This window comes from Canis lupus, chromosome X (genome assembly GCF_003254725.2).
Source record: "Canis lupus dingo isolate Sandy chromosome X, ASM325472v2, whole genome shotgun sequence".
In the NCBI taxonomy this organism is placed as follows: domain Eukaryota; kingdom Metazoa; phylum Chordata; class Mammalia; order Carnivora; family Canidae; genus Canis; species Canis lupus.
The window spans coordinates 31,149,650-31,175,712 of NC_064281.1; the positions used below are offsets into that span (position 1 = coordinate 31,149,650).

A 26,063-nucleotide genomic window follows, 5' to 3' on the forward strand; every position below is an offset into this window, starting at 1 on the left:
GTTACTTTTTTTGCTGTGGTGGTGGTAAGAATGCTTAAGATGAGACTTATCCTCTTAACAGATGTTTAAGTGCTCCGTACTGTGTTGTTAATTAACTCCGTTGTATATCACATCCCTAGGAATTATTCATCTTGCAAAACTGAAACTTTATATATAACAACTCTCCATTTCATCCTAGTATGAATTCCTAGCAACCATCATTCTATCCTCTGCTTTTTGAATTTGGCTATTTTAGATACCTTATATAAATGGAATCATACAGTATTTGTCCTTCTGAGACTGGTTTATTTTACTTAGCATAATGTCCCCATGTTTCAAACATGTTGTCACATATTGTAGGATTTCCTTCTTTTTTAAGGCTGAATAGTCTTCCACTGTAATATATATACACACCATGTTTTCTTTACTCATTTGTCTATCGATGGACATTTGGGTTTTTTAGATTGTTTTCATATCTTGGCTATTGTGAATAATGCTGCAATAAGCATGAGAGTAAAGATACCTTTTTGAGATCTTGATTTCAGCTCCATTGGATAAATACCCAGAAGTGGAAGTGCTGAACTACATGGTACTTCTACTTTTAATTTTTTGAGGAATTTCCATACTTTCCCATAGTGGCTGTACCATTTTGTATTCCCACCAATAGCATGCCAGTGTTTCCTTTCTCTAGATATTCACCAATATTGTAATATCTTTTTTGTTTGTATGTTTTGGTGTTTCTTTGTTTATAATAGCCTTTCCGATAGGGATGAGATGATATCTCACTGTGGTTTTGAAATGCATTTCCTGGATGAGTATGGATGTTCAAAATGTTTTCATATACATGTTGGCCATCTGTATGTCCTCTTTAGAAAAATGTCTATTGATATCCTCTGCCCAATTTTTAATTAGCTTGTTTGTTTTTTGGTTAGCTTTTTGCTTCTGAGCTCTATGAGTTCTTAATAGATTTTGGAAAATAATCCTTTATCAGGTATATGATTTGCAAATATTTTTCTCACATTTCATAGGTTGCCTTTTCATTTTTACATTACTCTTGTATAACTCTATTGCATTTACCCCCCTTTTCATGGTATTTTTGTCAGACATATTGTATCAAAGGTGTCACAATAATCAGTAATGTTACTAACATTCTGAGGTATTTATTTAATTTTGTGTAATTTTTATGTCTTAAGAAAGCTGAGAGAAGAAAAGACACTGTATTAGTTTGCTAGGGCTCCCATAACAAAATACCACGGACTGGTTGGCTTAAGCAACAGAAACTTATTTTCTCACACTTCTGGAGGATATAAGTCCAAGGTCAAGGTATTGGCAGATTGGGTTTCTTTGAGGCCTCTCTGTCTTGCAGATAGATGGCCACCTTCTTGCTGTGCCCTCACATGGTCTCTTCTCTGTATGTGCACATCCCTGGAGTTTCTGTGTGTCCACATTTTCTCTTGTAAGAACACCAGTTGGAATGAATTAGGGCCCACTCTAATGGCCCCATTATAACTTAGTCCCCTTTTTAAAGGCCCTGTTTCCAAATAACTGTCACATTGTGAGAGTACTACAAGTTACGGCTTTAACATGAAATTTGAGGAAGGAAACAATTTAGCCCATAAAAGAAAGTATACACATTTATAATTTTCATTACATTAGCCTTCTTATTTATCATTTCTGGTTTATTTGTTTCTATGGATTCACGTTACCTTCTGGAATAACTTCTATGGCTAAATCCAGCTTCACTCTCACCCACCTCATTTTTAAAGTTTTTCTTTTATTTTCTCTCTGCTCCTTCCAGTAATTGTATTACATCATGTGTTGGTACACCATTATGTGTATGAGATTGTTTATTTTTCTTTATTCTATTTTCTGTCCTTCAGATTGCATAATCTCTTCCAATCTTCAATTTGTTAGCTCTTTTTTTTCTGCCAGTTCAGATCTATGATTGAACCCCTCTAGTGATTTTTTAAAATACTTGTTTTTGTAGTTTCCAACTCCAGAAATTTTTTGTTCTTTTTTAAATTTCAGTCTCTTTTTTGATATTCTCTACTTGATGTTACATTGTATCATACCTCCCTTTGCTTCTTTAGTCATACTTTCCTTACTTTTTGAAGACATTTATAATGGCAATTTTGAATCAGTTTTCTGTTAAATCTTTTTTTTTTTTTTTTTTTTTTTTTTTAAGATTTCATTTGGGCAGCCTGGGTGGCAAAGTGGTTTAGCGCCACCTTCAGCCCAGGGTGTGACCCTGGCGTCCCAGAATCGAGTCCCACATCGGGCTCCCTGCATGGAGCCTGCTCCTCCCTCTGCCTGTGTCTCTGCCTCTCTCTCTGTCTCTCATGAATAAATAAATGATTTTTTTTTAAAGATTTTATTTATTCATTCATGAGAGACAGAGAGAGAGAAGCAGAGGCACAGGCAGAGGGAGAAGCAGGGTTCATGCAGGGAGCCCGATGTGGGACTAGATCCCAGGACCCTGGGATCATCCCCTGAGCGGAAGGCAGACGCTCAACCACTGACACACCCAGACGTCCCAGTGTTCTGTTAAATCTGATAACTGGTCATTTTAACATGCAGTTTCTGTTGCCCATTTCTTTTCGTGTTTCATCATTTTTAAGGTTGAAAACTATGCATTTTAGAATATATGTATATTGTAGCAGCTGAGTACTGGTCCCATCTCCCACAGGATCATTAATGGTATTGGTTAACTTTTTTAAAAGGTTTTATTTATTTATTAGAGAGAGGGAGAGAGAAACATAACAAGAGCAAGCATGAGCAGTGGGTGGGGAGAGGGAGAAGCAGACTCCCCTCTCCAAACTAGTTTATTACCAAACTAGCAGGCCTACAGTTTAGTCTGTATCTCCAGTGAATCTACCAATCTACTCCCAATTGCCTTTCACCACAACCTGCACTGTTTTTCATTGATCCTTTGGCCTGGTCCTCTTCATACTTTGTTGAAAATGAAACCGATTCCTTTGGGGAGAGATTAAGAGCTGTTTTAATTTTTTGTTATTTTTTTTAAGATTTTATTTATTTATTCATGAGCCAGAGAGAGAGAGAGAGGCCGAGACACAGGCAGAGGGAGAAGCAGGCTCCACGCAGGGAGCCCAACGTGGGACTCGACTCCGGGTCTCCAGGATCAGGCCCTACGCTGAAGGCGGCGCTAAACCGCTGAGCCCCTGGGGCTGCCCTAAGAGCTGTTTTAAACCCAGCTTCTCCCTCCAGGCAAAATCTCGGAACCCTGGCTCTGTAGCTGGAGGTGGGGATAGTGTTGCGCTTACTTTTCTCAGAGTACCACCCGTTCATTAGGATCTAAGTATGAGGTGAGAGAGGGGACGATAGCTTTAGGTATTCTTGGCTTGCTTCTGCCATGAACAACCATTTTAAAGCTAAGTCAAGGACAATTTCCCACCCATGTAGAGCCTCCATCCTGCGAGTGGTTGCTGGGCAGAAGTGGGATTCCCCCCTACTACTCTCAGCTTCACTTGCCCAAAACTTAGCTTCAGCAGCATGTACTGGGGGCAGGATGAGAAATGTTGATGTCCTACGCCTCCCAGAAAAGTAGCTCTCCAACTGGGAGCTGGGGAAGTTGTGACCCTGTATTCTTAGCTGTGCCAGTGAGGACTAGGGTTTCTGTCTTACTGAGTAGGGAAGGAAGGTGGAGTGAGGGGTCTTGGTGCAGATGCCACACATTACAGCCTTTCTTACTGAATTTAGTTAATATTACTGAATAGATTTTTCTTTATTTCCTCTATACCCTTAGAATAATCTCCAGACAATTAAAATAGTTGATTCTTACATCTTTTCCTCATTTTCCTGGGGAGCGGGTGGATGGAGCTCTCATGTTGTCATGCTGGAACAATGCTTGCTTTAAATTCTATTTTGCCCATTACTACTATAGACACTCCAGGTCTCTGTTATATCATTTGCATGGTATGTCTTTATTGACCTTTTGCTCCTAATCTGTTTGTCTTTGAACTAATGTTTATATTTTTTTCTAATCTGTTTGTATCCCTTTTGTCAACCTCTGCCTTTTGATTGGAGTGTTCCATCCATTTAAAGTTCATTTAATCTCTGATACATAATTTAAGATTGCCATTTGAGTACCTGTTTTCTATCTTATGTCTTTGTTCCTCTATTTCTCCATTACTTCTTGGTTTTGTATTGTGTATTTATTTTTAGTGTAAATTTTTGGTTCTTTTTTGTCTTCTACTGTATTTTTCTTATTTTCTTAGTTACCCTGAAGATTATAATCATCCTAATTGCATAATGTAGCTCAAATTAATACCAACTTAATTTCAATAAAATTCAGAAACTTGGCTGCAATGTATCAGCTTTACATAGCTACTTGTTAGTGCTATTACTGTTACACCTATTGCATCTTTATACATTATAAGCCCCTAGAACAGTTTTATATTTATTGTCTTGCATTCTTTTCATTTAAATCAGAAAGCAGAATTTAAAAGTTTGCACAGAAAATACTAATGATGTATTATATGTTGGATAATTGAATTTAAATTAAAAAAAAAGAAGTTACACTTATAATTTTTGTTTTGATTTATATATATAGCTATATAGTCACCTATGTTGGTAACTTTTTATTTCATGTGATTTTGAGTTAATTTCTAATGTCCTCTTATTTCAGCCTGAAGGACTCCCATTAGTATTTCTTGTAGGGCAGGTCTGCTAGCAATGAATTTTTTTTCAGTTTTTGCTTATTTGTTAGTATTTCCTTCATTTTTGAAGGACAGTTTTGCTGTAAACAGTATTCTTTATTGACAGTCTTCTTTCAGCACACTGACTGTATCATCCCATTGCCTTCTGTAGTCTAAGGTTTCAGATGGAAATTCAACTGTTAATTTTACAAAGGAATGATTTAAGTGTTAAGTCAATTTTGTCTTGCTGCTTACCACGTCTTGGCTTACTAATATACTTTGACTATTATTTTCTAGTTTGGGATTGCCTTGGGTTTGTCCTGAATCAAATTTTTTAGACTTCTTAGGTGTGTAAATTAATGTTTCTCATAAAATTTGGGAATTTTTCGGGACGCCTGGGTGGCTCAGTGGTTGAGCATCTGCCTTCAGCCCAGGGCGTAATCTTGGAGTCCTGGGATCCAGTCCCACATCGGGCTCCCTGTGTGGAGCCAGCTCTCTCTGCCTGTGTCTCTGCCTCTCTCTCTGTGTGTCTCTCATGAATAAATAAATAAAATCTTTAAAAAAAATTGGGAGTTTTTCATCACTTATTTCTTTGCATTTTCTTTCTGCTTTTCTTTCCTGTCTCTTCAGGATTCTGTTAAGGCTTGTGTTTGTATGCTTAATGGTGTCTCTCAGTTTTCTGAAGCTGTATTAATTTTTTGTCATTATTTTCTCTTTCTGTTCTTTAGAAATAATCATTTTATCTGGCCTATTTTCAGGTACACTGGTTCTTTCTTTTGCCACTGCAAACCTCCTGTTGAGTCCCTTTAGTGATCTTTTATTTCAGGTATCATACTTTTAAAGTCCAAAATTTATAATTGGTTCTTTTGAATAATTTCTCTCTTTATTAGTATTCTTTATTTGGTGGAACATCAATGTCATTCATAAACAAGGTTGAAGACCTTTTACATAGTTTGGGGATCCAGCAAGCTCCTTCAACCCCTCACATAATCATCTTGTTCCCCAGATCTTCCTTTGATGTTTTGGCAAGCTCTTATTTGATGCAACTGCTATAGGAAACTCAGGTGCATTTGCTACTGATTGTTTTCAGCAAACATCCTGGGTATTGCTGTTTTCCTTTGAGCCAGGTCAGTAAAGACAACACCTTGCAAACTGAATTTTTCTAGGGAGCTGTGAGACAGAGAAAAAGTAACAATGTTCAGGGATGGGACTTTTTTTTGAAGAGCTGCAATCTCAGTCTGTGCCCTCATGTGGCTATAAGCCTGCCCGTTTTTACAACTACCTTAGTTGCAAGACTGCTTATTTTCAAGGTTACTACAGAGCAGTGGAAAGATGGGAGTTACAACACTAAAGCTACAAGGCCACAAACTCTGCTGTTCTTATCAAGGTGTGGTGGTTCTCCTTGAATAAATATGACTCAAATTGCTGCAAGCTTTTCATTAATTAACCAGAGTTCTGAAAAAAGTTAATTTTTACAATCTTTTCCAGTGTTTTTATTGCTTTTATAGGGGAGGGAATGTGTGGTGCTTCTAACTCTGCCATTTCTTGCCTTTCTTTTTCTGGTAGCCAGAAAAAAACTATTGAAAAATAGTTTTTGTTTTAGATTAGACTGTTCCCAAAGTATCATCCTTGAATCAGCAAACTCAATATCACCTGGGAGCTTGTTACACAAACAGAATCTTAGGCCCACCTCAATCCATTTGAGTCAGACTCTGCATTTAACATCTCCTGAGGATTTGTTTGTACATTAATGTTAGAGCAATGCTGGTCTAAGTTAAGATTGTTCAAAGTTTAATCCATATATAAGCTGTTTAAAAAGCATCTGGAGAGCTTGTTTTAAATGGAGGCTCCTGGAAGCCATACCAGACTTAACTAAGTCAGAATTCATACAAATAGAGCTTGGGAATATGCATTTGGACCAAGCACTGCAGATGTTTATAATAAACACTGAAATGTGAAAACCACCAATTTAGAAACTACAGTAATCAAATAGGATTTTTCTCCATTTTAATGGCAGTTTGTATTTTATTTTTACAGTTAATATTTCTATTTTAAGGAGGACATCTTCAATGTAATTATGCAGGGACTTTTCAAATGCTATTTTATCTCAAAATGGTATATGCACAGTATGCAAAAAACCTAATATTCACTTTATTGGTTTACTCTTTTTATTTGTGTATAAAATTGTATTATCCTTGTGACTGTTTTTTAGCCAGAACAAATTATGACCTAAATAAATTGCCCTGATGATTCACCTTGGATTTATAGAAATATAAAGAAACATTGTAAATTTTTTCTGCCTCATAATTTTATGAGATTTGAATGAGAGTTCAACACCTTAATTTAAATTAAAATTATTCTCTCAAGAGGAACTCTTCCTACATTTGCTTAACTATAACTTTAAAATGATAAAAGCAAATCTGGTAGTCTGATACATGTCTTACGTAGTTCATAGTTTACATTTTCCTATAGTAAATTTTGTCTGTTTAAAAATTTTTAGTGTTTGATATTAATATAATTCCTTACAATCCTTATATATGAAACTATCAGAACTACCAACTTAAAAGGAAAGAAAGTGACATTAACATTGTTGGTGAGCAAGAATTCCTGTCCCCTTTAAGGGTCCTAGTTAGACTAAGAATCACATTGACATGAGACATTAATAGGAGAAAATCAAATTTAATAATGTAAGTATGGGGAATCCATGCAGACAAAAAAATTCCAAAGACAGGCAAAATGAGATATATATGTCATCCTGAACTAAAGAGAAGGAAGTAGGGTCTGAGATTTTAGAGGAAAGGAATGCACCTCACAAGGAGAGAAGAAAAGCAGATGTTTGGTAATTAGACATTTGCCCTGCCATACAGATGGATAAAATTTATTATTCACTTGGATAAAATTTATTTCTGCTAATAACCCTTATTCTGGGAAAAACTCCCAATTTTGATTCTTCTTTATAATTAAGGGAGAAGCAAAAAGCTTTTTTGAGCCCACAGGGTCTTGATTGCCTTCGGCTTCAAATAATCTGCATGCCAAAGTGGTACATTTGGGGAGCAGAGGCTGCCTTGAACCCCTTCAACATTGAAACATTAAGATGTATGAATGTGCTACATTTTAGTTTTGTATGCAGTTGTATGTGTGTTTGTGTTTCAATACTAAAACATTTGATTAATTTTATTATTGATCTATTTTTATTGTAAAGCTTGTATTATGAGATTAATAACTGTTACATAATAAAGATTTATTTTAACGAATTGTTGAGAAGGAAGAAATTTTCTCTGCTCTTCAAGATCCTTTTAGCTAAACTAAGAATCCAATTGACATGAGACAGATTGACAGGAGAAAATGAAATTTAGTTTCTTACATAAGGGGAATTCACACACACATGAAACTCCAAATACAGTGAGACAATATGAGACTTATATGAGCTAAACAGAGAGATAGAGGTGTGAGGATACAAAGGGGAGGAAGACCATTAGCAAGAAAGTGAGAGGAGATGTCTGGAAAACAGGGGTTGTCCTATTATGCAGATACATTTCTTAGCTAAAGAAGAATCTCTGTTAATAGCTCTTTTCCTGCTACAGGAAGGATATCTTTTTTCCAATGAAAATTTAGTAAGTCGAGAGGAAGTTGAAGAGCTTGACCCGAACCTGCTAGTTTTTTATTTCTTTTAACTCAAAATAATCTTCACACTGAAGTGCCCCATCTTGGTGTAGCCTGCATTTAGTTCTTACAGAATTAAGTTTTAATAAATCTGTTCTTAATATCATACAGATTCTCTTCAACTCTGCAGATAGAATTAGGCATTCCTGACATCTTTGACCCACATCCAGAGGATCATTTCCAAACTAACCTCCACTATAATGTGGGCAACCTAAGGCAGAGACGATAACAGATTCATCCTTGTATTTCCAGTAGCTAGTCCACATCTAACATATAATGGATTCCCCATAACTGTTTCTTGAATGAATGAGCATTATCTTGTAAGTAGGACAGCATTGCTATGTAATTCCTGTAGATGGCATAATTACTAATGGACTGATTAAGTAGGTATCCACATCTCATGTCCAGTCCTGAAGGAAACATTTCTCTCTTTTTTTTTTTGGAAATAAGATTAGAAGTTATGAAATGTTTACAGCTCTGACAATACACTGAGACCAGTATATGATTCCATTTTGTTTCTGGAATATAATTTTGGCAGTCATTTATATTCTAAATTTCCTTGCTATTAAAATTTAGCATTGCCTTTCCATATAATAGAATATTATTCTTTACATATTTCAATTCCAGATCTCCCCCCCACCCCGCCTTTTAAAGTACTTTCTACACCCAACATGTGCCCTGAACTCACAACCCTGAGATTTAGAGTTGCATGCTCTACCAACTGAACCAGCCAGGCACCCTGACCTTTCCTTTTTTGAAAACATATATGCTTTGAGATGCAGAATGAGGGCATGTGGATTTTTTAACTGTAATTTATTCTGATTCTAATTATATTTTATGAATGATGGAAAAAAATCTAAAAGTATGTTTTGTGGTCATTTTAATTTTGTTATAGTAGAATTCAAAATAATCCTTTTTTCCATTTGTTTTAGTGTAAGGTTGGTGGAATCCTCGACATTTCTCTCTTTACCATCTCAATTAACAGAATCTGGAAAAGTCACTCACCACATGAACGATAGGTAAACGTGAACATATTTTATGCTCATAATTGTCTAAGGAAAACTTCTAAGAAATTAGCATTCAACTAAACTTTTTATTAATTATATAGTATTCATTTATTTGAAATATTTAATTTATAATATATATAAAATTTATATTATTCCCACTTATTCTATTCTCTTATATTTTACTAGGCTATGTGCATGAAAATTGAATAAATATGCACTTGATTAAATACGGTGGATTCTCATTATTTGTAATAGTCATATTCCATAAAATTATGGCACTCAGCAAGTGAATACTGAACCATTATTCCTAGAAGAAATATATGTAATCACATAGGTTATAATTGTAAATCCCCAAAACAATCCATCCTGGTAGATTTTTTTCTTCTTCACATAGAGAAAATAAAGTTCAGTAGTATTAAATGACTTGCATGAGGCTAACCCACTAAAAGGTGCTGGCAAATTGTTTCAAACCGTGTCTATTTGGCGCCAGAGGTGGAGGTTCTTGAGCGTTTGTACTTCTGTACTGCTTCCTACTATCTCCCTCCTCTAGTCTTCTACATATGAGAACTGAAACAGAAAGGCCCAGTGTCACTTTGTTTGACCTTCACTGGGAACTTGTGTGACCACTGACTAGAACTTTTTGCCACATTGCACATGTCCAAAAATAACAGAGGGAACTCTGTGAGTATGGATTTGGGGGATACAAATCAATTTTAGTGAGGAGACAAATTTGCAAATAACCAGAATTTGTGGATAATGAGGATCAACTGTATTTAAATTTATTCCACCTACATTATGAGGTCTGTATTTGGTTTAGAAAGAAACTTTGACTTCGGAAGAAAGAAGCAGAATTTTTAAAAGTTAGATTGTTTTATATTTCTTATCTATTTTAAATTTATAGTATAACTATTTAATGTGAAATACAATAAAAACAACATTGCCAAGGTTAAAGAAAGTCAGGCAGAAAGAAAATAATGCAAGTGTGTATTAGTGAAATGCATGCATATGTTGACCATTACTATAACATAATTGCAGGATAGCTACTATGTTGTTAGTATATTTTATACCTTTGTCTCGGTGTAATGTTTAACAATGATAGTATCATCCTTTTAGATGCAAAAATGTATCAGGAGTCAAGGATTTGGCAAATGATTTGTGCAGATCTTGCTAAGATTTAAACGAATATAGCTTATTTTCCAAAAGCAAATTGAATTTAAGGCAATAGTATTATGAGATTATAAGGATTATATTTATTATGTTTAATTTCTTCTTGGTTGTTCTGTGAAAAAAATTGTTAAAGGGGAAACCATTTTTGTCTCACAACATTTGTTTTATTGAATGCTAATTACATGCTTAACTAAGGCATTCAAAATCTTCCTTTTACATTTTGCTTTAATGAACAATAAAATATGAATTAATACCTTCAGCGATAAAGCATCAGTACAGATACCATAAGAATAGAGTATTGTAGGTATTTTATGTTAATTTCTTTGTAGTATGAAGTGCTGGTGTTTCTAAAAACTCTTCAGTAAATACTTCTCCTAAGTTTTTATCTCTTTAGTCCCTTGTTTCTTTTTTTTTTTTAATTTTTTTTTAATTTTTATTTATTTATGATAGTCACACAGAGAGAGAGAGAGAGGCAGAGACATAGGCAGAGGGAGAAGCAGGCTCCATGCACCGGGAGCCCGACGTGGGATTCGATCCCGGGTCTCCAGGATCGTGCCCTGGGCCAAAGGCAGGCGCTAAACCGCTGCGCCACCCAGGGATCCCCAAGTCCCTTGTTTCTTGATTAAGCAGCTGTGTGGCATGGTAGATTTTACCTGAATGGCCTTGAAATAATTTCTCCACATTAATTACAAATAATTTATAGTATCACATATTAAACTGGAATCAAATCTCAAAGGAATGCTATCAGTATCTGTGAGCTTAAGTAACTCAAAGTTGGATCAGTTTAATGAACAGCAAAATTGAATCAGCTTTCTCTTATTTTTTAAATTTTATTTTATTTTTAGCTTTCTCTTATTTTAAAATATGTATTTATATATTTTAGAGCGAGAGAACATATGTGAATGGAGGGGGAGAGGCAGAGGGAGAGGGAGAGAGAGAATCCCAAGCAGACTCCCCTGCTGAGCATGTAGCCTGACATGGGGCTCCATTTCACAACCCTGAGACCATGACCTGAGCCAAAATCAAGAGTCGGATGTTTAACCTACTGAGCCACTCAGGTGCTCCAAGTCTTTCTTAATTTGGAATGCAGTATAGGAATTCTGTATCCCTATTTATTTATTTATTTATTTATTTATTTATTTATATATTCATGAGAGACAGAGACACAGGCAGAGGGAGAAGCAGGCTCCATGCAGGGAGCCTGATGTGGGACTCAACCCCGGGACTCCAGGATCATGCCCCAGGCCAAAGGCAGTGGCTTAACCACTGCATCACTCAGGCGTCCCAGTATCCCAAATTTTAACATGTTTTTTTTTTCATACAATATTCTGGAATGATTTTGATTAGATCCAAAGTTTCATAATTACTGAAACTATAGATAAAGGTATATTTTCTATGTTATAGTTCTCAAATCTAAAATATGATGGAATAAACAATTATTAAGACATTTATAATTTAATTTTGGCTAGAAAGGACACTTTGCAAGTACTCATCCAAAATAATTACCAACTCAGCATGAAGTACAGCTTAAGAAATGTGCCTATCATGGTCTCAAACATTATGGATCATTCCTTCTCATATAGTCTCTTTCATATCTATAATACTTTACTTTCTTAGTTCCTTGCTCAAGGCTTCCTGTGATAAAATTAACATAAAGATATAGTGATATTGAGTACTGGTCAGGGAGGACACAATCCAACATAGATTAATCAGGCTTCTTAGATTAAGTCTCAGGGCCGTTTGTTTAAAGGATTGAGGATTTACTCCTATGCACCTCTGTGAAGACTGTCTATCAGATCAAAGGTAAGGGGGGATTTAAAAAGTCAAAGGCTACAGTTTTTCAAGGAAAAGGGAAGGTACCTGGGTTATCGTGTCAGTACTGGTCTGGGCTGAATGCTGAGCCCCAAATTTATATGTTGGATTTAAACAGAATAGTCTTAAATTGACCCCAAAGGCTGTTTTTCTGACAGTTCTTAAGAGATTTATTAGAAACACTTATTATGGCTTCTTCTTTTGGAGTCCTGACTGCTTGCTATACAACACCTCCAGGCTCCTTCATATAGCAGGCAAATCTTTATTCACTTTCTCAAGGATCAGCTAAAGTATCCAGAACTCCAACAATCAAATCCACTTTACAGGCAGCAGAAAGGATGAAGCACAATAGAAGTGTGCCCTCTTTCTTTGTTAGAGCAACTTCCCAGAAATAGCACACAGCACTTCTACTTGTAGCCACTTGGCCAAATCTAGCTGGAAGGAAGACTGAGAAACCACCCTTCTCTGCATACACATCAAAGCAAAATGAGGGTTTTGTCAGTGAGGAGGAAGGGCCTATGGTTATTGGGATAGGCAATCAACAGGTTCCACCATGAGGGGACACCAAAGAGAGTTCTATTCCAAATAGCACAAAGTTTTCTAGTGTTTCATCAGTCTGGCTTCATTGGCATAATGAGGCCTTTTGATCTTTAAATGTCTTAATAAAATAATACTTAGTAATGTTACACATCGTTTTTCTTAAAGCTCTCCTTAATGTTTGTCTTGAATAGATTTCCAGTTAGAAATAAAATTTAAGAACATGCATTTTGAATTATGACCAGAATGGAAGTCTGGTGTAGTACCTCTATGATTAATAACATTTGCAGGTAATATATACCATACAATAAGCATTACATTGTCTCAATAACACCCACTCTGATCTCTAGGTCTAATCAACAAGGTAACAATATAAGAGATCAAGAAAAGGTTAAAAAAATACTCCATAAACTATCAGTAATCTTTTTTAGAGCTCTTAACAAAAATCCCTGTTTTATTCTTTTTAGGCATGTGATAATATTGCATTCCCCCAGTTGATGTGTGAATATATAACTTAATTGGCCAATAGCATATGAGAAAAAGTACTGAATGTTTTCTCCAAAGGATAGCTTTAAGATCCAGTGGAAAATTTTTCTTGTTCCCTTTTCCTGATACAATGACTAAAGAAGCATATATAGAAATGGAGTTCCCTTCACCAGAGATCTTTGAGTACATACCCTTCACCTAAGATGGACATGTAATGTGCGCACAAAGTAAACTATTGTGCTAATCCACTGAGATATGGGGTGTCACAGCAGCACAATCTAGCAGATGCTGATACTCTTCCTCAGATCACTTCACTCAATATCTCCCCAAATAATAAATATTCTCTTCTCAAATGAGCAGTAAAGTGCTGAAATTATCTTCCAGGTGGCATAAAAAAGGTAAAGTCTCCTATTAAAAAGTTGTAAAATACCTCTATCTATAGGCTACTCTTCTTAAGCAACAGATACATATAAAACAGCACATTTGAAACCACATGGATGATAAAACTTTATATTCATCACACCTTTTACTTTATGGGAAAATGATCCAATGAGCATAAGCAAGAGCAGTTAAGAACTTTTTATTCTAATTAAATCCTAAGGATTGCCAGCAAGGATCAGGACAGGACATTGATTTTAGCCACACTTTAAAATAAAATTAAATGGTGGGTCAGCGGTGCTCAGAAATGAGCACTATATAAATAATTTCCTATAGTAATATGACTTGCTATTTTTTCCAGCAACATTGAATTATTTATCATTTAATAAATTCTTACTAAGTGGCCCCTCAAGCAGTGCTCATAGTATCAGAGGACTATCAGATAAATAAGTCATAGATCTGATTCTCAAGGAGCCAACCATCAAGTAGAGAAGAAAAAAATATCTACACAAGTGGAGACAATTGTACAGGGCAGAATGCATTCAGTAATATATGTTGTACCAAAAAAAAAAAAAAAAAAAAGTTCTTGGAGCTCATTGACAAGGAATATCACTATCTAGATATAGAGATTTTCCTGAGCTTCATCTCCTTTATCTTCTCTTTCCATATTTCCTTGGAAAATAGCTAATGAAAGTATCTTTTGAATAAATTAGAGTTGCCTTTTCCTCAAAAAGACCCTCAAACCCAGAAAAATTGAGTTAACTATATTATTTATGGCAAAGACTAGTAGAAAAAAATTGCAGACCTAGAAAGAGAAGGGATTTAAGGAAAATAATGAGGTACGAAGCACTTTTTTCTCATGCATATGCTATACTCTGCTGTTCTTCTTCATCATATACAAATTGGGATTGAAATGTGAGTAAGATTTTGGTGGCCCGAATCTAGAGCAGAGGAGGACTTTCCTATAAGTAGAAAAGGATCATAGGAAGAAAGAATTGCTGAAGGAGAGAAGGGACAGGCAAGGGGACATACAAGACATATGCTCATGCATATGGATTATAGGAGAGTGTGAATGGAAGTTGAAAAGGTGTTGAAGTGTTTATCTTTCTGCTTTGTAATTATTTCTTGCAGATTTACTTTGTATGACAGACTATACGCCATGAGCTTAGGGGCTTTGTCATTTATCCTTGTCTCTCAGAGTAACTTGGCCCAGAGTAGTCACCCAAATAAAAGAAGGCCCTGGTAGAGATATTTTTCTGGGTCTTGATTCTTGCTAAAAACCCAGAAAAGATGGATTCTGCATGGCCATTGTTTTAAAATAGTTTATTTTACTACACTGAATAATTGGTGACAATTAGAATTAGGCAAATCTCCAATGGAAGTACAGTGAATCAAAAGCCAAATGTATGTACTAAGAGTCACAATTTGCCATGATCGTCTTGCTCTACATGAGGATTTCATATCTGTTTTTAATATCACCACAGTCTGTGCCAGTCTGATGAAGCCTATTCTACTTCACAGAATAAAGTTTTATAAATACTTAAAATAAGATGCAAGGATTACAGAGTGTTGTAATTTCCCTCAGGCTGCAATAACAAAATAATATAGAAAGGGTGGCCTAAACAATAGAAGTTTATCTCCCATAGCTCTGGAGGTTGGAAGTCCAAGATCAAGGTACAGGCAAGATAATTTTCATTTGGAGGCCTCTTCTCTTGACATGTAGGTGGCAGCCTTCTTGCTGTGGGTTTACATGACCTCTTTGTACATAGATAGAGTAAGCTCACGGTTGTCTTTTCTTATAGGGACACTAATTCTGTTGCATCAGGCCCTACCCTTTAACCTTAATTACCCTCTTATAGATCCTATCTCCAAATATAGTCATTTGGAGAATTGGGGCTTTAACATAAGAATTTAAGGATGACACAATTCAGTCTATGGCATAGAGGAAACTAATACTCCAGCAGATAATATACATATTTAAAATTTTTAATATGTGAAGATATGTGCTTCTTCATTAACATAAAACACAATAAAATCTACTGGTGGATGAAATGTGATATAAACATATCCATGATTATTTGGTGACCAAGTCATATTACAGCTAATGCTACTTTGGTTTGGTTTAAATTACCATTAAGAGTTAGTGGAGGGGGACCTGGGTGGCTCAGCATTTGAGCGTCTGCCTTTGGCTCAGGTCGTGGTCCTGGGGTCCTGGGATAGGGTCCCTGAGGGGAGCCTGCTTCTCTCTCTGCCTATGTCTCTGCCTCTCTCTCTGTGTCTCTCATGAGTAAATAAATGAAAAAAAAAAATCTTAAAAAAAATAGAGTGGAAGTCAAGATGGAATTTTTTCTCCATTTGAATTCATAGATACACTCTGTCCTTGCACCTCAGGTTGGTACACCTTGCTTTACAGACTTACTCAATTGGCTCAGGGGCAAAGTGGTACAAAAAACTCCAGCAAATATCCCATTTGGGGGACGCCTGGATGGCTCAGCATTTGAGCGTCTGCCTTTGGCTCAGGTCGTGGTCCTGGAGTCCCGGAGTCCCGGGATTGGGTCCCACATCAGGCTCTTTGCGTGGAGCCTGCTTCTCCCTTTGCCTGTGTCTCTGCCTCTGTGTGTGTCTCTCATGAATAAATAAAATATTTTTTTAAAATCCCATTTTTATTGCCCTTCAGATGGCCACTAGGTCCTTTTCTAAAGAAGCCCTGGACATATGGAGGATAGAGTGAAGATAGAGAATTATCAAAATCGATCCTCTTGCATTTCCTTCCCATGATGCCTGAAGACTAGTCTTTAACCAGAAAATTTGCTCTTTGATTTGAGCATGGCCGTGAATGCTAGCCCAAGAGTAGCTTCATGAAGGCTTATAAAAAAAGATCTTCCCTCCCCACTGGAAAAGGGTTGAATAGGAAGTCATTCTTGGGGTTGATTCATTCATACTCTGAATAGAACCAGTTCAATGTCATTTTGATTATTTTAGTTTGAAAGCAGCTGTGTACTACTACTGCAGAGAAAAAAAAAAAAAAATGCTATCCCTTCACACCTCCTAAGTAGGTTTCACTCACTTTAGCCCACTGCTAAATGAGTAGAAAATATTCCCTTCCTTGATCAACTGTATTTTGTATAATTTTAACCTCTTTTGATGCTATTTCTTCTTTAAAACCAAGGGTTTAAAAATACTCCTTCTTCCATAGCTTCAACAATAATTGATAAGCATTTAGGAAAATGATAGCATAGACTGAGGCACAGGGAGTAACCAAAAGGCAGAGTTGATTTCCTGTTCTGTCTTTTGACCTGCAAGATAATGGTTTTGTAAACAAGGTGGGTTTATCACTGAATTTCTAGACTCAAGAATGTTGATCAGGTAAAATAGAATTTTCCTAAACCAAATTATTTTATTTAATTATTTTCTGATGTCTCCAAATTAATCATTATAATCAATTTATATGAGCAAGGTAATAACATTTCTATGTCTGCATTTTTTTTTCATCCATCTTTGCCGTAAGTAGTACAGGTAACTCAATTTTTCTGGGCTTGAAAATCTCCTTTGAGGATAAGACAACTCTGATTTATTCAAAAGGCTATTCTCTAAGAAAATACTTAAAGAAAAGAAAAGGGAGATGAAGCCCAAATTGCTCTGCTTTTCTATTCATTATGAGAAAGAAAATGACTAAAGGGCTAGAGATTGCAAGTATTGAGCAAAATGAAGTTCTGAAATTATCTGAGGATTTTAATCAGGCATTCTACCCAGAGCTCCATTATTGAGATGGAGGTGGAGCCATACATCGAGAAATAAGCATTCTTTGTTGTTTTTTCCATTCTCTGTATAATCTCCCTTATAAATGCTAAAAATATCTAATATATCTCTGATAGCCTTAAAGTGTCTATCAAATGTTCAAGTTACATAAAATATTAAAACAGCTAATCAGAATGTCTGTGAGTTGAAATAAAGCAGAGAAAAAATTACAAGATCTGTAAACCTTATTAAGAATGTTGTATCAAGAAAAGGCAGTGGAGAAATGAATCAATATGGCTAGAACTTTACTTGGAAAGAGCCCATATATTTTTACAGCATCAAATTCAGGCAAACGCAGATGACAAGGTGAGAAAATATGGAGTTTTGTATTCTCAGAAAAAAATCAGGCAAACAATATCTGAGAGCCCAGATGCTAATTGCCAGCTTGTTGAGCAAAGTAATCATGAATATTAAGAGAAGAGCAGTTTGGGGGAAAATTGATGGGTTCTGGAAGATACGGAAACTTTCAAGGGAGGCAGTTGCTTCAGGCTGTGATCTGCTAATTAATTTTCAGAAATGCAACCAGAGCTTAAGCAGCTGTCCATATCTCCTCTCTTTATGAGAAAAAAGAAATGTGGAAACAATAAGCTGAAAGAAGAGAATCTTCCAAGAAATCAAGTTCTAGAACCACTTTTAGAGAAAATACCTATGTAATCCTAAGTTGAGACCACTACTTTTGGGCCTCAGGATTTGTTTTTGTTGTTTTTTTATTATTATTATCAAATGTTTATTTCTCCATATTCAAAAGTAAAAAGGAATTGTTTTTACCAAATTGTATGAAACAGTGGTGGAAATATGGATGATTATTAGTTTCCTTTTTGCATTTTTCTTTTCAAATTTCTGAAACAATATAAACATAAGGCTGATATATGAAATACATCTGTGGTCTTTGCATATCATGTAGGTAGCCATAATTTTTAAGATTCTATAAGATTTAATGAAAATAGAGAATTATTTTTTTTCTTTTCTTTTGTGTTGTTGATATTGTTCTCCTGTTTACTTATGACAGTAATGCTGAGAATAGCCCTGAGAGTGATTGCCATTCCCCAAATGCCTTAAGAACTTGTGAGTACCTCAAATGAAAGCTTTCATTTGTCTTCATGTCTGACTTTTGTGTGCATGGCATACCAGTAAATGAAATGCCCAACAAAGGATGGTTATGACAATAGCCAGAAAGGCAAGCCCTGGGGATTACTGGCAGAGTGGGAGGCCCAAGTGCTGATCCTCAGCCTTTCCTGTTCATGACCCTTTGGAGGACTCTGTCCCTGCTTTCTTTTCACTACAAGTCCTGGTTTCCTTACCCGTATGATGAATGTATTTAAATAAATGACTTTTATGTTTCTTTTGGCTTATTCTTAACTGTTTAAACCTATTTAGGTGACAGGTCTCACCATGTTTAAAATTACAAAGAGAACACAGATCTACTTTGTTTTATGAAATAACTATAGATGTAGAAAAGATGAATAGAATGTGAATAGGACAATGGATATAGGAGTCATGTGGCTGTCTAGCTACAGAACAAACCACCCCAAATGTAGTGGCCTTAAACAATAAAAATGTGTTAGCATTATTATTTCTCACACTTCTGGAGTAACTGGCCTCAACTAGACTCTTCTTGCTCAGCATCCTCATGCAGTTATAGTCAGATGGAGGCTGCAGCTGGAGTCATTCCAAAGGCTTCCTTACTCACATGTCTGATGGTTAATACCTATTGGCTAGGACCTCAGGTAGGGCTGTTGGCCTAGATACTTACATGTGGCTTTTCATGTAGCCTAGGCTTCTTCACAGGATGACAAGTTGGTTCTAAAAGCAAGTGGGCCAAGAAAGGGATGATTGGGAAGAAATTGTATTACATTGTTTGCTCTAGTGTCAGAAGTCACATTGCTATCTCCCAGCATACTATTCGTTAGGATCAAGTCACTGAGACTGCCCCACCATATCACCACACTCACAGCAGTGTTGAAGAACTTGTAGACATGTTTTAAAGTCAACAAAAACGATAGGAAAAAATATGTATATAACATTCCTCTATTTCCAGTTCAAGTTTTCTGTTACACCATGTTATATGAACTCTTACATAGTCCACAAAAAAAGTTGAAGTTACCTGGATAACCACTTTGCTATTTATATATGTATATCTAGGCTAATTTTAAATACTAATAAAGTTTCCTTTTTGAGGAATCTTTAATAGAGGGTCATAATTTTACATTTTTATGATATCAGGCTTGTGCTGGTGTCACCTGTACTTTCATTAACAAATGCATGTGTCATCTAATTTGGTGTGCTAATGCTATGAACATTTTTTTTATTCATTTCAAAACTTGAAGCACTAATTGAAACAGCTGCTTTATTTGAACAGCACTTATGAAATGATATGTAAACAAGCTCTACTTCATGTTTTGGTAGCAATTAAGTCCAATTTCATCAGAGAGTTCTTCTGTTCCACACACACTCTTCACCTGGAAGTAAAAGGGACCTCAAGCCTGGAGCTCGTGTTTCTTCCCTTTGACATGCACACGCGCTACTGTGTCATCATCCTCAGCAGCAAAGAGGTGAGAACAGAATTGTGGCACATTTCATCACAGGCTGGCAATTGAATGGACTAGCCGGTACACGTGACTGGAAGGTAGCTGAAGACTCTAGTAATGTAGACAACAATTTCAGCCTCCTGGTTGCTAAACGAAGAGCTTATCCTCACAAATAAGCGAAGAGTTACACTAGTTGTGAGTAAGCTTTATAATGACTGCCTTAGGAAGTCCCACGGGAGCAGATTGGTGGCATGCCTAACCTTGCTGCAGCTCTGTCTGTATTAGCTTTATGCAACTGCATAACAAATTACCAAACACTGAGGGGCTTAAAACAATACGCAGGTGTTATGTCACGTTTTCCATGGATCAGAGGTCTGGGCATGATCTAAGTGGGTCCTCTGCTTAAGGTCTAGTAAGTCTTCAGTCAAGGGACCTGCTACTACTGGATCATCCTCAAAGGCTCTACTGAGGAAGGAGCTGCTTCTCAGATCTCTCAAGTTGTTGACAGAATTAATTTTCTAGTGGCTCTGGCATCCATGTAACTTGCTGCTTTAAAGCCAGCAAATGGAGCGCCTGGGTGGCTCAGGGGGCAGCTGGGTGGCTCAGTCAGTTAAGCATCTGCCTTCAGCTCAGGTCATGATCCCGGGGTCCTGTGATTGAGCCCCGCATCTGGCTCCCAGCTCAGTGGGGAGCCTGCTTCTCCCTCTCCCTCTGCCTCTCCCCTGGCTTGTGATCTCTCTCTCTCTCTTTCTCTCAAATAAATAAATAAAATCTTAAAAAGAAATAAATCCAGCAAAGGAGAAAGAGAGAAAGAAAGGAGGGATGGAAGAACAGAGAAGGAGGCAGAGAGACAGAAAGAGAAGACAGGCTGTAGAAGAAACATTTTATGGTATTAGCCCCTTCCAGAAAGAAACTGCCATGTGTTGACCTGAGGAGGGAATTTATAATGCCCAGTAGATAGCCCCAACTATATCAATTATGTATCAATTATGTGCTATAGTAAATTCATACTCAATGAAATAATGGTAATTGGAAAGAAGTATTATATTGACCTGGTGCCTGTAGGGCCCTTCACACATGAAAAAATAATATAGCCCACTAAATATGTAAAGAATAGTTTAACTTTACTTAAAATTACCATTTAGGAGGAAAAAATGCTGTTTTATAGTAATGCTAAATCTTGTTTTTTATTTCCCCTAAAAGAGTTCAGGATTTAACTGAATTCCTCTACATGAAAATGTGTGAAAATAGTTACAATAGTGTGACTAGTAGTTTAATCAAATATTTCACAATCCCTTTTTTATATTAATTTATAATATAGAACTAGAAAATCCTAGGGTTAATTCTCAATAGCATAGTAAGGAGTCTGGTTTTATTATTTGAATTAAACTATTGGAATATTATTTACTTCCGTAAATTTTGTCTAAATTAATCAAAATAATTATACTTAATTTGGTATCTCAACTTATTAAAATATGTCTTTTGATTATGTATATTTTGTTGCTGTCAGAAAAAATATTAAGAAAAACAATAATCATGAAATTATATTGCTATCAACTGAGAAATAATGCCCTAGGTCTAAAGTATTGTGTTGAATTACAATGACTTATGTGGGCAAACACATCTATTAATTTACACATTCAATTTATTGCTAATTATATTGAAAATGCAATTACACGCTCAAATAGATAATCAAACATCCAAGTCCACCTAGTTAGTTCCTGTTCTTATTAAATGTGTGATAACTGCTTTGCCATTAAGAACCACCTGTTGAAAACTGTAAAGTAATTAGGCCTCAATTTGATAGCTTTCCATGTGTAAAACAGGAACATTTCTACTAATATTGCTATCAAGGAAAGGCCATTTGTTTCATTTTGGCTGTTCCATTTGAACTTTCAAATAAAAAAAATGAGATGACTTATGTAATAGCTGTTTGAAAGTACAAACTGTTTACAAAACTTCCATCAACGTTCATAGAAATTCTTAGCTTAGGGGAAAACCTACAAAATCCCAAAACATTTATGCTATCAAATGCCAAGACTCCAAAAGCATTTTTGCCCATGTGTGGATGGGGCAGATTGAATGGAGGAACCTGGAGTAGAAATATGACCCAGTCCCTGAGGAACTGCACTTTCTGGAAGGAGGGCTTGACAGACCCCTATGCAAACATTGCAAAGTACAAAGCAATATATTGACACAACCCCAGGGGCTCTGTCTTTCCTTTCATGCCTGTGTGAACATAGTACATAGAGCAGATGCTCTACATCATTCTCAGTTCCCAAATAGGAAGCCACCTATCACTGTTGGGACCATCCAAGCAAGAACAGGAATCCTTGACATGGGGCCTGCATTAATACTGGGTTCCACACAGTTGCAACAATTTTCTGTGTCCTAACCAGCCCTCTGGTGCCAACCCATGAGCCTTTTTATGAAACCAAACCAGACTTCTTTATCTTGCAGTCCTATGTCCTCCCTTTCTGTCAACAGAATTTGGTCTGAACAAATAGAAACCAAAGTCCAGGTATTGTTGACTCGAGAAAGCCAGGATGGGAGTCAGCATCCCTGAGCAACTTATAAGAATCAGTCCAGTCCCACACCAGGGCCCTAATACAGCAGAGAGAGTTTCAGCCTTACCAAGTCAAATAAACAGTTGACAGGACAAGGGTGCCCACTCCCACGTAGAAGAGCAGGCAAGATCTTCTTCTTGATTTATGATCTCCAACAATTTAGTCTAAGACTACATCTTACCAGTTGTTATATTATGTGTCAGTCTTTCCATCTCTCTCATGTTTGCATGAGTAGGTGGAACTACTCATCTGACTTTTTGCCCTATCCCTCATTTCATTCCCCCTCAGCCTTTTGTGTCTTTCTGTCTCTGCTGGTACAGAGATTAAGCTGGCAGTCTCTATTGTGTCTATTTTTTAAAGATTCTATGATCAAAGTACAACTTTTTTCAATCATAGTTAACGTGCAGACTTCAGTAATTCTGGCTTTGGTTTAATTTTATTCAACATGAAGGTAAAAACATTAAATTATGCTAAAATCTTACATAATTTTATATTTAGACAGAGTAATTTCAGTTTTGTGAAAGTTTTTAAAGATTTTATTTATTTATTCATGAGACACAGAGAGAGAGAGAGGCAGAGACATAGGCAGAAGGAAAAGCAGGCTCCATGCGGGGAGCCCAATGGAGGACTCGATCCTGGGACTCTAGGATCATGCCCTGGGCTGAAAGTAGGCGCTCAACCACTGAACCACCCAGGCGTCCCATGAAAGTTATTTTTATAACTGGAGGGACTGAGTATCATTTGAGGGTGTGTGTTTTTTTTTTTTTTTAATTTTCCATGATTTTTAATGGCAAGCCACATTTCATTCACCTTTTGATTTCTTCCATTCGATTTGTTACACTGCATATTTGTTGCTGTTGTTTTGGTAAGTACACTCCTTCCCATACCCCTGAGTTATTCCCAGGGAAACAGAAGATTTAATCCCATCTAGCCCATACACATTTTGAAAGCATTTATTAACCTTATGATGCCTGCTGACAATATGGAAACAGGATAAGTGAACTTTAAACTCTAGGTCAGTGTGGTAAAGGTTCACCAAGTTACACATAGTTTGAGCCCCCTCACTGCAGAGCCTTCTCCCCCTTCACCTACTCTCCTTTTTGTGAAACTATCATCCTGCAATAAGCCCTGCAGCCTTTGTAAAGAAAAAGCATGAGAAGAAAATCTGTTAAAGAGAATTTTGTACCTAATGGTAGTTATTTATTCTTGGAATTATCCTCTGGGTTTCTAATCAATGATCCTACCAGTTAGTCTGTAAAGATTCCGCATGCCTCTGGGATACCAATATTTTAGCCCCAGGGGATATCCTTTCAAATGACATTTAGAATACAAGGGAACAATACCTATTTTCCCAAATCCATGTTAATTTTATGAACCTTTTTTTAAATTGAGATATAACTGACAGATAACATTGTATAACTTTGAACTATGCAACATGTTGGTTTGATACATTCATATATTGCAATGTGATTACTACAATAGTGTTAGCTAACACCTTTGTCACATCACACAATTATTGTTTCTTTGTTGTGTGGAGAACAATTAAGATCTAGTCCCTTAGAAAGTTCAACATTTTTAACATAGTATTATTGACTATAATCACTAAGCTGTGAATTTGATGTCCATAAATTATTTATCTGATAGCTGCTAGTCTGGAACTCCGTCATTCATGAAGGAAACTATAGAATATGGAGTATGACTCTTGCAAGTTTTAAAATTTAACAGCCTCAAGCCATATTCTCAATAATTTCATTGTATTATTGTGTTCACTTCTCCCAGTACAATTTGATTCACCAAGAGTATAAAGCCAATTTTGTAGGCATATAGAGAGTGAACACAGAAAGGAAATGAAGCCTGAACTCAGGGGAATCACATTTCATGGAGAAGGCATGCTTGCATACATGAAACATATCCACCAATTCTATAACAGAGCCAGATTGTGACCATTTCTAGAATAGAGGGAAGAATGCATTTCTATATGATAGCAAAGGCAAGGATAATTGACTCAGAGAGGAATTTAGTTAAGAGGATGAGTGGAAATTTGCTAGTAAAGCAGAGTTTGGGCAGGGGAAAAGTGTGCTCAGGAGAAGATTCTGAGAACATGAGGCAAGCAGCTGAGCATGAAATTTCACACTTGAATTGCCTATTCTGAGAGAAGTTTGTTGGAAGTGACAGAAAATTGATTGGATGGATAAGGCAGACTGATAATGAGGAGGGCAGTGAAATTTTTAGCTGAATAACTTAATTATATTATTATAATTATTGTTATCAAAAGCAGGAAGGGATTGAGCATAGACATGACCTGATTTCATCTTTGTTTGAGAAAGTGTCTCTGAAGCCAAAACAGAGAATAGATTAAGAGTTGGAGAAAGAGACTGGAGACCAAGAGATGGGCTCAGAGACTCTTGTAGTCTATGATACTACTCCACACACCTCCATTCTCTACTGCCTTCTGGTTTTTGCATACCAGCAGTAAAGACAGACAGAAGGATGTGAAAAGCAACAGTGAAAGAAGAGGTAATGAAAAAAAAAAAAAAAAGAAGAAGAGGTGATGATGTTGGATTTGGGGGAAGGAGCAAGAGAACAAGAGAGAACCACAAAGATGAATGTTGATACAAAGATCAATCTTAATGACAGTTTGCATGATGTTCACACTTGAAGCAAAGTTTCATTTATGTGCAGAACAAACTGATGGCAAAAAAATCGAATAGAAACTGTTCTGAGAAATATGGTGAAAAAGACAAAGAGAGATTGCTAGTCTCATTGCCACAGTAACTTCTGGATCCTAAGCCCAGCTTTCTGTTATTTGATGAGATGTTTTCCGACAGTATGCCATACATTTTAATAAATGATTCATGTTTTATGGCATTTAAGTATATGTTGCTTTCTCAAAATGTCTGTGGAATAATCTCTCGGGCAATTAAGACTGAGTTAGGGGCACCCGTGTGGCTCAGTCACTTAAGCATCTGACTCTTTTTTTTTATATATATAATAAATTTATTTTTTATTGGTGTTCAATTTACCAACATACAGAATAACACCCAGTGCTCATCCCGTCAAGTGCCCCCCCTCAGTGCCCGTCACCCATTCACCCCCACCCCCCGCCCTCCCCCCCTTCCACCACCCCTAGTTCATTTCCCAGAGTTAGGAGTCTTTATGTTCTGTCTCCCTTTCTGATATTTCCCACACATTTCTTCTCCCTTCCCTTATATTCCCTTTCACTATTATTTATATTCCCCAAATGAATGAGAACATACAATGTTTGTCCTTCTCCGATTGACTGACTTCACTCAGCATAATACCCTCCAGTTCCATCCATGTTGAAGCAAATGGTGGGTATTTGTCGTTTCTAATGGCTGAGGAATATTCCATTGTATACATAAACCACATCTTCTTTATCCATTCATCTTTCGATGGACACCGAGGCTCCTTCCACAGTTTGGCTATTGTGGACATTGCTGCTATAAACATCAGGGTGCAGGTCTC

At 36.5% G+C, this 26,063-nt stretch overlaps 1 protein-coding gene across 5 annotated transcripts in view; it reads left to right on the forward strand.

The window, feature by feature from the left end:
- CFAP47 (cilia and flagella associated protein 47) overlaps positions 1-26,063 on the forward strand; it is a 509,395-nt gene that overhangs the window by 250,448 nt on the left and 232,884 nt on the right. For all 5 annotated transcript variants that reach the window (XR_003133488.3, XR_003133486.3, XM_025439582.3 and 2 more), the window contains 3 exons: positions 9,230-9,316; positions 18,492-18,547; positions 19,889-20,034. Coding sequence is in view for 3 of the 5 variants with exons in the window: in XM_025439582.3 (XP_025295367.3) it covers positions 9,230-9,316; positions 18,492-18,547; positions 19,889-20,034 (289 nt within the window). In the remaining 2 variants the exon portion in view is untranslated. The remainder of the gene's footprint in view (positions 1-9,229; positions 9,317-18,491; positions 18,548-19,888; positions 20,035-26,063) is intronic.